This window comes from Bos indicus x Bos taurus, chromosome 1, assembly GCF_003369695.1.
Source record: "Bos indicus x Bos taurus breed Angus x Brahman F1 hybrid chromosome 1, Bos_hybrid_MaternalHap_v2.0, whole genome shotgun sequence".
Classification (NCBI taxonomy): Eukaryota; Metazoa; Chordata; class Mammalia; order Artiodactyla; family Bovidae; genus Bos; species Bos indicus x Bos taurus.
Window position 1 is genome coordinate 32587636 of NC_040076.1, and position 12378 is coordinate 32600013.

At 40.1% G+C, this 12378-nt stretch overlaps 1 protein-coding gene across 2 annotated transcripts in view; it reads left to right on the plus strand.

Moving 5' to 3' along the window:
* Window positions 1-1718: 1718 nt before the first annotated feature.
* CADM2 (cell adhesion molecule 2) overlaps window positions 1719-12378 on the plus strand; it is a 1273609-nt gene continuing 1262949 nt past the window's right edge. For both annotated transcript variants that reach the window (XM_027551660.1, XM_027551751.1), the window contains exon 1: window positions 1719-2382. In XM_027551660.1, coding sequence (XP_027407461.1) covers window positions 2322-2382 — 61 coding nt within the window. In that variant the 5' untranslated portion in view covers window positions 1719-2321. The remainder of the gene's footprint in view (window positions 2383-12378) is intronic.

Here is a 12378-nt window from a genome sequence, read left to right on the forward strand (position 1 = left end):
TACTCCCTGGCACAAAACAAAGCATGAGTCAATAATGATTAGAATTTCACCTTTTGGTGCTCACAATAGTTTAAATGATAGCAGTATCCTTGGACTTGCTGACTTGCCTAACAGCTAAAACTCACAGTAGGCAACTGTCTCTTACAATAATAAGAGTATTCACATATCCTCTTTCTTCTAGAGTCCACTTTCAGTTTTATTATGGACATTTTGCTCCTTAATTTTGAGAACCTGGGGAGAAAGGTGGACATAGAAATGAATGGGTCATTAGTTAAAAGGCAAGGGTGAGGTCGTAAAAGGTTGTGGCTAAGTAAGCAACAAATGAGAAAGAGCTAAGGGCCTCAATATTGATCCTGCCTCTCATCTTTCCCTCTGTCTCCTTGCTTGCAGGTTTCTATTGTGTAGTCTCTTGAACAAAGCAGACTATTTATGGTGTGACTGATTTAACACTACTGAACTAGTCTATCATCTGCTAATTTGGTCCGATTAAAAACTGGTCATAGGGAAAAGCCTGGAATTAAGCTCATTTGGAAACACAACTTCTGATTAATTTATGTCCTGTTCATTTATATCTCCTCCTCTAAATCAGGCACATCCAGGTGCTGATTTATAGAGATGGTTCTTTCCAGATTCCTGAATTTTCTTTCCATGACCACCTTTGGTTAGGTCCTTGAAAAAAGCACAGTTATGTTTTTTGTCCCTTCCTTAAGGCTACAATTAAGGCACATAGGGAAGATTGCCTAAGATTTTGTGCTATCCTGAATTATAGAAATCTCACTGAACCGCGCTAAAGTCTCCTTTAATAAAGCGTTTACAGATGCCTGGCCCTGTAGCAATCCAGGGCCGTATAACTTCAATCCGTATAACTTCAACCCGTATAACTTCAAGAGTTAAGTTCTATTATTATCCCTGTTTTACAGATGAGGTTTCAGATTTTAATGTTCAAGTAAAATCATCAAACATTGTGAAGCAAGAAGTGACAGCTATGGGATTTGAACCTAGACCTACCTGATCTCAGTACTGACAGAAAGAATACTGTCACCCGCTGGCCTCTATTGAGATTTTATGTCTACATTAAATCAAATTCTCAGGAACAACAACAAAAACTTAATTTCTTCCACCCCTAACTCTTTTTTTTTTTTTTTTTTTTCCTTTTCACACAAGTTCTTGTAGGCAGGTAGGTGTTCTGTTCCCTATACTTAGCCTCTCCCACGTCCTCTTAAATCTTTCCCTTTTGCTGCTGGGAGCTTCAGAGAGCTACTGCAGCTGGTGAGTGGGCAGGTGCAGCCACCATCTGCTCTAGGAGTCCAAATACGCACAAGAACTTCGCACCCAAGACCTGTCCCAGGCACCACCACGGGTTCCAGAACCTGCTGGGGACATGGCAAACCCCGCCCCCTCGCGGTGGCGATTGGCTGAACCCTTCCCGAATGCTAGGCACTTATTAAAGAAGGCGCCGTCTCAGAAAGTTAGGCTGAGACTCTCCAAGGAGGTGAGACCCGCCGGGGTGTGTGAATGGGGGATTCAGTTCTTCCTGCCCGAAGGGTCCTTGAGAAGCCTGTTTGTTTTTCCCGGCGCCTGTCTCCACCCATCCCTTTCTCTCATTGGCTAGGCCTGGTGGGCGGGGGTGTCCCCATTGGTCGGGGGGCGGTGTCTGTCCCTGGCCATGGTGGGGGCGGGGCCTCCACCGTGCTGAGCTTGCCCTTGTGTCTGGTGCTCTGTAGAGCTGCCGCCGCCGCTGCTGCTGCCGCTGCCGCCGCCGCCGCTGCTGCAGCCGGAGCATCCGGGAGCAGCCGCCGCCGCCGCTATCGCCTCTAGCGCCGCTTCCACCGCTGCCACCTCCCCTCCTAGGACCCCGAGACACCTCAAGCGCGAGCGGCGGCTGCTGCTTGCTTGCTCCCCTTATTCCCCGCCTTTCCCTTGCGTGACCTACCCACTCCTTACAGCCCTCGTCTGAATCTTCTCCGACACCCCGGCATCCCTGCACCACCTGCTCGGACAGCCCCGGGTGCGTGCCGGGAGGAAGGCAAGCTCCGAACCCGTGCCTGGCAGAAGGACTGTCGCGGCTGCACCACCAGCAAGAGGAGGAGGAAAAGAAACTATTTTGCCCAGCGAAACCTCATTCTGCGGGTGCTTCGCCGTTGCCGCTTCTGCTGCTGCCATCTGATCCACGTCCGCAGGTTCGAGCACCGCAGCGGCGAGGACCCTAGGTCCGGCGGGCTCCGCGAAGGAGACACCGGCAGAGCCCCGCACTCTGGTGCCCTGCTCACCAGCATCTCTTTGCCCACCTCGTTCATTCTCAACCCTTTAGAAAAGGGACCATGATTTGGAAACGCAGCGCCGTTCTCCGCTTCTACAGTGTCTGCGGGCTCCTGCTACAAGGTAATCCCCGCCCCGCCGCGGGGAGCATCAACTTCACGCCCATTCCCCATCATCCTCACTCCACCCCATATTTCCACTCTTCCCCTTACAGTCCCCCAGTCCCCGGCGAATTCCACCCCCTCCCCCTACTTCCCGGGGCGGCAGGGGGCAGTGGCAGTTTGCTCCAGCCCCTCAAATCTCTAGCGCTGGCTCAACCCTGCTGTCTCGGTAGTCAGTCCCTTACGGGCACCTTTCGCCTTTTCATTCACCTGAGCTTCCTACATCTCTCACTCTCCATGCTCGCCAGCACTCCCCTCACCCTTCACATACACACTCCCACGCCTTTTGGCTGGCAACTTGTGCCTTCTCTGAACATTACACCCTCCCACCAACCCCCACCAGCCGCCTCCCACATCACGCTCCCGACCGACCCTCTCCATCTCTTGTCATCTCTTTAACCTCCCCCTCTTCGTGTCGCCTTTATTTTGCCCCTTCTTCCCACCATCAGCATATCCGTGTGCCTTTAAAAAGTGTGTGAGAGCCTGGGAGCGAGCTGCCGAGACGGCGAGAACAGCAGCAGCGGCGGCACCGTGTGCATTGCAATAACATCCCCGGGGGCGGGGAGGTGCGGGGGGGGGGGGGGGGGATGTGTTGTGAGACGTGTCATTCACCTAGGAAGAGAGAAGACTGTCTGAGGTTTAAAAAAAAGAAAAAAGAAAAAAACGAAAAAGAGAGATAAGCAAGGAAGGAAGAAAAAGAAAGAACGAAAAAGAGTAAAAGGAAAAAGGAAGAATGAATAAATAAAGCAGGAAATAAAAAGAGAGGGCCAGGGGAAGGGAAGAATTAAAAGACCCAAAGCCACTTTATCAACAAACTGACTTTTTATTATTCAGCCCGTGTGGTTTTCTTTTTCATTTTTTCGAAGCCAAGAAATGTGTGCACCCTGGCAGTTACTTTAGTGCTAAGGGATTTTAGCTTAGATTCCCTACCTTTCCATCCCGCTCTCTGACGCTTCTTTTCCGTAATTAATATCATCCTTTCAGGTGAAATGTAAGAACCCCTGTGACCGCAGCGGAGGGAAACCGCACAAAACACTGTTATTATGCAAATCATTGGGCTTGGATGCAGACTGGCTAGCGAACTGGGGTGCACTTTTCGCCAGATCCTTGCTTTTGGAGGGAGGAGGAGGTTGTGTGCAGTGGGAGGACGATGATGATTATGAAATGCATGGCAATGTATGGAGTAAAAGTGCCTGGGAAGAGCACACTTTGGGTGGTGGTGGAGGCAGAGGCGGCATGCTAGAACTGAGTGGGCAGGGGCTGTAAGGCAGAAGATTGTTGCTTTGAAGAGAGTGGTGTAGGGATGTGGCTTGAATGTGAGATACAGGGAGGATGGATGTGAAATTATGGTCCATATGATTTTTTTTTTTAAGATAGATGACTCTTGATTTCTTCATAAATCTTTGCCCACCTTTAACCTCTCTGTCATCATTTGTGTATTTATAGGAGAGATAAGTTGATCAAATGTATTTGTCCCTGGGTAAAAGGAATCTGAAAGTAAGACATATAGAACCACAGGCATACAAAACCCAATCGGCCTTTGGAGGATTTAAATGAGGTCAATGAACCATCTTTCAGCAAGTTCTTGGAATGCATCCTGTTTCCTAGCCTCCTCCAGGATATAGATCAGGACCGTATTTTATTTATGCATATTTATGAATGTGAAAGACGAGATAGTGGGCAGAATTTTCCTGAATTAGCTAACCAAACTTGCAGAGGTATTTCTTGGAATATTTCGGGGTAATTTTGTGTATTTTATGTTTGATGTAAATTTTTGATCTGTCATGTGCCAGAATCCCTGAGAAAAGGCAGACAGCCTGTTCTTCCTGCTTAACGCCGCCTGGTCCCATTCCCCAGCGCCTACACCCCCACCCTCTGGTCCCATTCCTCAGCGCTTACACCCCCACCCTCGCGCAAGTAATCCGGTGGCTGACACATTACTTGGGTTTCTAATCCGTCCTTAAACATCCTCCTAGAGACCCCACTTCACCTCTCAGTAACTTGCATTTCTCAGCTCTGCTGTGTGTGTGTGTATGTGTGTGTGTGTGTGTGTGTGCGTCCCGCGCGCATGAGCGCACCACGCCGGGTAAGGGGAGTGTGATGTGGGGAAATCAGTTAATTTGGTGATTGTGATGAACATTCGGCACCACTGGATGTGTTTTCCCTGCCAATCTGTGTATGCTGGCCCCGGCACGTCACTGCACACACTACTGGGCTGGTGCAAGATTATTTATTATAGAGCATGTGGGCAACGGACTGCACTTGGGGGTCGCCTCCTCTCTGCCTTCAACATTTCCCTGTGAATTGTCTATTCAGTGCACTGCAAAATAACTGTCTGCTGGTGCCTCTCTCTCCCTGTCTATCTCTCTCAGCCTGAAGGAGGATTTACTCTTTCTCTACTCAGAGAGATTCCTTCAGCTGCATTCTTTTTTATTAAGGGCCTGGGTTTCTTTTATTAAGTATGTACACCAAATGTTAAGACAGTGCTGCTTTTCACAGCAGACTGGGGGAGAAGGGTGGAAGGGGTGTGGGTATACCAGAGCAAACGCACCACTGCAGCCAGCAGCAGCACCAGCGGCAGGCCCAAATAAATAAATAAGTGTCCTATCACAGCAACCAGGCAAAGAGAACCAGCTCAAGGATATATGTGTACTTCTGAGCACCTTAGATGGCTGTATTAATACACCAAAGGAGAGAGAGAATAGGATTTAAGGGGGGGCGGGATAAAAAAAAAAAAAAAAAAAAACCAGAAGTGGGAGGAGGCACAAAGCCCCACTGGATTGTCTTCTCATGTTTATGGCTGCCTCACATTTATCAAACACTGCTCCACAGACACATCACACTTTGTTGATACTGTCAGTTCCTGCTCAAACAAATTGCTCGTGCCTTCCTTGTCTTGGTCTTGGCTAAAAACGTTGCTTCAGGGTCCAGGTTTATGTTTCTCCCACCACTCTACTGTTTTATTAGGACTTGGTTAGGTTGTAGAATGAAAGCTTGATTTCCTGGACATAGATTAAATATCTAGCAGGTCTTTCCTATGTACAAGGAAGGAGAGGTAGCGGGGGAACTAGTGAGCAACTGATTTTGGCCCGGGGTAGTCTGCTCTGCCTGTTAGTAGTTATGACTTGGCAAATACTGTAGGCAGTCTGTCTACAGCTTCTTATTTTTAGCATTATCAGCACTACAGTGGTTTTATCACTTAAGTCATACTAATCAATGTATTTATCCTTTGTATTTATCCCCTTTCTTGCAGTATGCATCATTTTAGACAGGAAGACTCAATTTAACACATCTTCCCTGTGGTTTCACTGTTTTATATTGTCACCATTTTTTTTTTTTTTTTTACTTTTCCTGGGAAGCAAACTCAGTCTTTTGGCTTGTTAATATGTAGAGTGGTAAGTCAGTGGTAAGATTCAAGATAAAATGAATTTTTGTAAAAAAAAGGTTTAAATAGTTCTATTCTACAACATCTACTAGTTCGTCCTCAACAAGTCTTTAGGCAATGAATAGTTAGATAGAAAATAAACATGTTTCTGACCAGAGTATAACTTGGAATGTAGACTACTTAGATAACAAAATTTGATTCAGCGTTACGCTATACAGCACCCTTTTTTATTTTATTTTAATTTTCCTCTATCAGATATAGAGGAAAAAGCTGGGCAAGGGCAAGGGACACATTAGAGAAAAAAAATTTCTTTAGAATGAGGAGTGTAAAAACTTGCCACCTGTAACTAAGACTTCTTCTTGTCTACAGAGTAGATTCAGTTCAGTTGCTGACCCTCTTTGTAGCTGGGCTCCTTTCCATGCCTGAAGCGACACTGGAAAGATGGAGACTCTCTTGTTTAGCACAGGAAACAATCTGAAAAAGGACAAAAAGGAAAGAAGGGCAAAATAGACATGCATAGAGAGATTCTGACTTTGTTGAGAACTTTATTTCCTTGTTCAGTGTTGGTCTTATACAAAAAACACCACTACTAATTTTGGGGTTTTAGGGTTTGTGGATGTGTGTGTTTTACTGTGGGACATTGTAGTAAGTAATTTGTTGTGTGTAAAAAGAAAGATCCTCAAGTTAAAGGTCTGTTCAACATGCATATTACTTGCCTCAGTATGTGTCATGCACCTCCCATTACATTTTTAGAAAACATGTGGTAATGCAAAATATACATACAAACTAAATAAAATACTGATAACTTAATATTTCCTAAAAGCGTGTCTCTCTCGCTTCTTTACTTCTACCTTAGTCATGATGAGCTCATCTTTTATGCTGAATGCAGTTCCTGAGATACAGCTCACTCCTCCCTTTTTTTGATTAACAGTGGAAACTTTGAAAAGTAGGTTTTATACACAAGTCAATGACTATGACTTAAACAAACACTAGACACTTAGTAATTAAGAAAATCTCTTTGCAAATATGAGGAGTTCCTAGACTAATTTAGCATCAAGATATGGAAGCTTATTTTGTTGTTTTTTCCCTTGTGTCTACAACTAGTAGAACTCTGGTAATACAACATGACAAAGGTAAGCATCAACCGAGATAGTCTCTTCCTGCGTTTTCCACAAGAAGATCAAATACGTGAAAAATATTTTTCCCAGACTTAACTAATGAGATAGTCATTTTTCTTAAAGAAAAACTTACTTAAATCACTTAAACAGGAAATAGTTGTGCAATAATGTTGGAAGACATCCTAAGCATGCATTTTAAAATGGCCTGAAATCAACATCAAATGGAAATCAATTTTCTTTTAAAAATAAAGAGTCTATGGGGTATAAAATGATTGAGAGAAGTAAAATTTATCTATTGTGAAGGATTTGGGGTACATTTGTAATATAACATAGACATATCATATTATTGTTTTATTTGATTATGTTGACATGCATTCTATGAGATGTATTGATAGAGAGTCCTTGTTTTAATAGACTTCATTAAACCTTCTTGGCAAAATCGCCCATTGTGTAGCAACTGGCTGAGTAGGTGAGGAAGCAGCAAAAAGGGAAGTTACAAATCAAGGAAGTAGAACTCACAAATTGAAGTCAGAAGTCCTTTGTGGAATTGTCAGTTACAGGTTTGTTTACTCTCCTAAAAACAACTCTGCTACCTTGTTTATATTAAGCTTCTTGAGGGCAAGCCCTGAGCTTTACTTATTCTTAATTTAGTAAATGCATAATAAATAGTTTTGGTTTGAATGATAGGTATATCTTAGTTAGGTATGATGTAGTTAAGAGGTATCTTTTCATAACACATCAGCAGTCATACTTTGTTAAATTATATATATATATACACACACACACATATATGAGTTAATTTTAACATTTTGTAGGTCTTATTGGTTTAGGAAACAATTTTCCTGTAGAAAATTATCATAGTGATAGCTGTTGATATACATCTTTAAATGAATGTAATTTGATCAGTTGCTCTTTGACATGACATTTCCCTACCCATTTTTTTCTTTTCCATAATTAAAAAAATCAAGATATTTGCATAAGATCACAAACTCAATTCATGAGGGGGGAAAAAAAGAGAAGACATGATTTAAATTTACTGATTTAACCTAAAATATTTAAAATGACAAGTTCATTACCAACATTTTATTTGAAAATGTCAAACATTTTTGGAGTGTAGTTCTGTAGTATCAAAAAACTACATCTTCTGCAAATTCCTTGTGTAAAGAGGTGGGTGAGGATTAACCTAGAGCTGTGGCAGCTGAAGCCCCCTGCTGTGTGATGATGCAAATGGCATCTCAGGCCTAATGTGCTCTGCAGCGGCAGGCAGAACGCATGCAGGAAAGCAGTCATGTGGCGTGACTGAAATAGGAAGTCTTTTCATATTTCATAGCTTGTAGTGGACATGAACCATGCTTCAACTCTTCATGACCAGAAATAATCCAAAGAGTATTTCTAATCACTTGAGCTCATGGCAAAGCTAAAGAGAGAATATATAATTTGTTTAGACATTAATGTAATAAATAAATCCTAACAAAATTATCAACATTTTCATCAAATGAATTGTGCAAACTTGAAATTATCTTGCAAACTATCAGGACCACAGTTCAATTTAATGAAAATTAATAGCAAAGTTAAAATAGAATTCTTATGCATTCTAAAAGGCTTCTAAGAATTCTAATTCTTATGCAGTTATTTACATGTGTTGGACCTAATGAATGTTGAGCTGGCAAATACTGTTATCTTTCTCTTCCTTTAGCGAGTAAGGAGTTAGTTGCTTTTTTTTTTTCCTTATTAGAGCATTTCCTGTTAGGGGAGAATACAGTAGTCTTAAAAGAAATAGGAATTAATTGTTCAATGTATGTTTTTACCATTTATTTAGTGCCATAGATTGGAATTTTTGTTAACATCAAACCAGTAGAGAATATCTCCTTTCTAAAAAATTTTATGTATCACACAGGCAAAGCATCAAATATGTTCCTTAATAAAAGCAAGAGTTGTGGGGCAATTATTATGGGCAGACTATAAAAGAAGCCTATCAGATGACAATAACTAGTGTAGCATTGTTTATCTTGATTCCATTTGCTATCAAAATAATTGAGCATATTATGCATATTGATTTTCATCCTAGAAATGAGTCCAATTGGTCCTGTTTATGTGTTCAGTGAGTTTCTTTAGATGATATGAAATAGTTTTATCTTAGTAATATGTAATACATATATATATATATGTTAGGAAACTAAATATTCTGTTTAATTAGGTATGAGTTAAATATTAATGCCAAAATCAGAGATGTAATTATTGAGAAAGGAAATATTCCTCAATCATTTATCTCTATATATGCACATATGTACAAGCCTAAAATGTACAGTTATTTTTAGGTCTGAAGAACATCTTTATAATTTTGCGTGTAATTAGAGTTTGGAGCACTCAGGGATGAAGTGTGAGGAAAAAGGAAAAGTTTATTTTGTTTTTGATTATTTAACCTTATTTCTGAAGGTTAAAAAAGGTATTTTTTGAATTCATTTTTTTAGGCTGCAGCAGTGATTAACTTTTCCACTTAAAAACACACACGCAAGGTTTACAGTTTCTGAATTTGCAATAGAGCTGAGCATTTATTCTGGATCTTCTTTGTGTTTGAGAAACTGAGTGATGAGAACCTACTGCTACCTGAATAGAGAGGCAGGGCTGAGGTTGTAAGGAGATCTGCCTTGGAAAGAGCTGGCCATTAATTATTCACATTCTATTTCAGAAGTCTTTGAAGTAAATATTAAGACAGTTATTATTAAGCATTGGGAATTACTCTTTCTGAGTCAGCAAATCGTTTTCATTTGAATATTGAAATTATCTTTCAGCCATTTGAATGCTGACGGGGATGCCCCTGTTTAGCCACAGTTAAGCAGTTATTCTAGGGGTTACATGCTGACGTCACTAGGGATTGTTTAGAAAACAAGAATAAGCATTTATTTGCTTTGAGGAACAAAAAAACTTAAAGCTAAGTGTAATCATATAGTGCAAATAACTACACATACAGATATAAAAGTCATTTTATAGGCTAAATAACCCCCCTAGTTTTATAGATTTGATGATGGTTTATTAATGGTAACGGTGCATTGTTTATCTAAAGTCATCTTGGAGAACCGAGTTAAGAAAGCACCTTTCCTGAGAAAGATGTGCTGCCGACTGCTAAGTGTATAACTGTTATATTGATTCAGTGTAATTTATAAAGCCAATTAATTTGTTCTTGTAAGGGAATATTTTGTTTCTTTGCTAAAATTGTTTGCCTTTAAAGATGCAAGTGCCTCCCTTAATGCTTACTCAAACATCAAAGCCTAAAATTTATGGTGCGTAAAATATGTTTCTACTTTTGTAATAAATTCATATTTTACGTTAGATTGTCCTATATCGCCCCAGGAGAAAATGTCCTGACACCTTTACCTTCCGTTCCTTCTTATACTTTATATGTCTTCTGCTTTTAATTTTAAGTAGTAGACAGGCTGCAATGAGGGATGATTAGAATATTTGTATTTAAAAGCAAATAAAATGCACAGTAAGCTTCTGATTTGTCATTCCCTTATTGCAATCTATATTTTATGGACCGAAGTCTGAATAGTAACTCAGCTTCCTTTACACTCTCTAGGAATATAATATACCCCACTCTGCACTGTTCTATCAACCTGAAAGACCCATTAAAATAAATTCACAGGGAGTGAAAAACAGTTAAAAGGAATCTTACCAAACCTATGTACTGAATACATCCAGATTGGGTGTTTTTTCTTTCAACCTCCAAGGCTTGTATCCCAGTGTTTTAGCAAAGATAAAACACATACAATGTGCTTTTAGTTGTTTTTGTTATTGTTATTATTGCATTTTGTGAGCATTCAGCCTCCTTAGTCTCATAATAAAAATGGCAAAAAGAGGAGGGAAGGAATGTGAGTCAGCCAGCCAAACACACAGAAACGCCTGGCAAAGCCGACTAAATTAGCATATGCTAGGCTGAGTATTTCCCTCTGTTGTTACATAACCCTTTTCTAATAGGAAATCACTTCTCCTACTTAACCCTTTCAGGAGGTTTGGAATTCACCCACTGTTACATTTTTATTTTGCTTCATTTATTTTCTCAAAAATTATGTAAATCATCTATTGAAGGGCTTTTATGCCAAATTCTTCTCCCCCACCCTTCAGTCTTTCTGTATACAAATGTTCCATTCTGTGCCCAACTTCAGGATTCAAGAATCAACTTTTCTATAGCCTTCACTGAGAGGATCTAATTAGCATTTTAGGCTCTCTTTACTCATGTGCAGCTTTCTTTAGAAAATGTATTAGTTCTATGAGGTTTCCCTAAGGATTCATAATACTCTAGTTTGTTACATGTACTGTGATATTCACTGTGCCTTAATTATGCATGTGTCCTCATTTCAAAGCCTTTTCAGGGATCATGTGGATAGAACAGGGGTCTGGCTGTAAGTTCACTGTCATGTATTAATGTGTAGGTGGTATTCAGAGAAGGATGTTTCTGAAGGCAATCTTATATCTATGACTCTAGTATAGCAAGCAGTTACTCACATTTCTACACTTAAACTAGTTACTCTGCCAAGGCAGAATGAGATTCACCATTGTAATACAGAATACAGTGTCTGTTATTTCTAAATAGTTCTTTGCTTTGGGATTGAAAAAAAAAAAATAATAATGAGTGAAAATGTGTATCCCTTATCCCGAATAGGAATTGTTCCCTTTCACTCTCCCAAATAAAAAGAAGAATCAGAAATTGTTCCTAAATCAATACTCTATTCCCTAACTAGCCCATTAACACATCTTGCTATGGTGGGATCTTGAAGTTATACTGTTTATTATTTGAGGCTATAGATTTTTAGATGGTATTGATAGTCTGCAATCTTCATGGGCTGCTAAATGTCAGTGCATTGGCAAATTTGAGACATATTTTCACTTTTTGATTTAGATGCAGTGTGGAGAACTGTGAAAATATATAGGAATGTTGAATGAGAGAGAAGGAGAAAGAGGAAAATATGTATATATTGAGACTACATTTGTGGAGGGATAGCTGCAATAATTTGCCCATTTTAGTACATGTCACCATTTATAAGGAGGACATTTTCCTACCTTGCATGAATTTAAAAGTTTACTTATCTTAATTGTACCCCTTGATTTGCTTGTATTTGTGTGTTATATATAATCAGAAAATTTAAGTTTAACTTGTAAATGTAACCATTCTTTCTTTTTTCTGATCATTACAGTATAAAAGCATTTTATGAGTTAATATACTAACAATTTTAACCAATTTTTGTTTCATTATTTTACACAACTGAATTATTTTCTATACCATATTATTATTAATGGTAGCTAAAAATGCTAATATTCAGGAACACATAGGAGTTTTTTTCATGGGAATTTTGGACCAGAATCTGATGTGTTTTAGTAGACAAAAGATTACCATCTGCCCTTTATTGAATATTTTAAGCATTTATGTTTTCTTAGTTTATGAGAGAACTAAGCACTT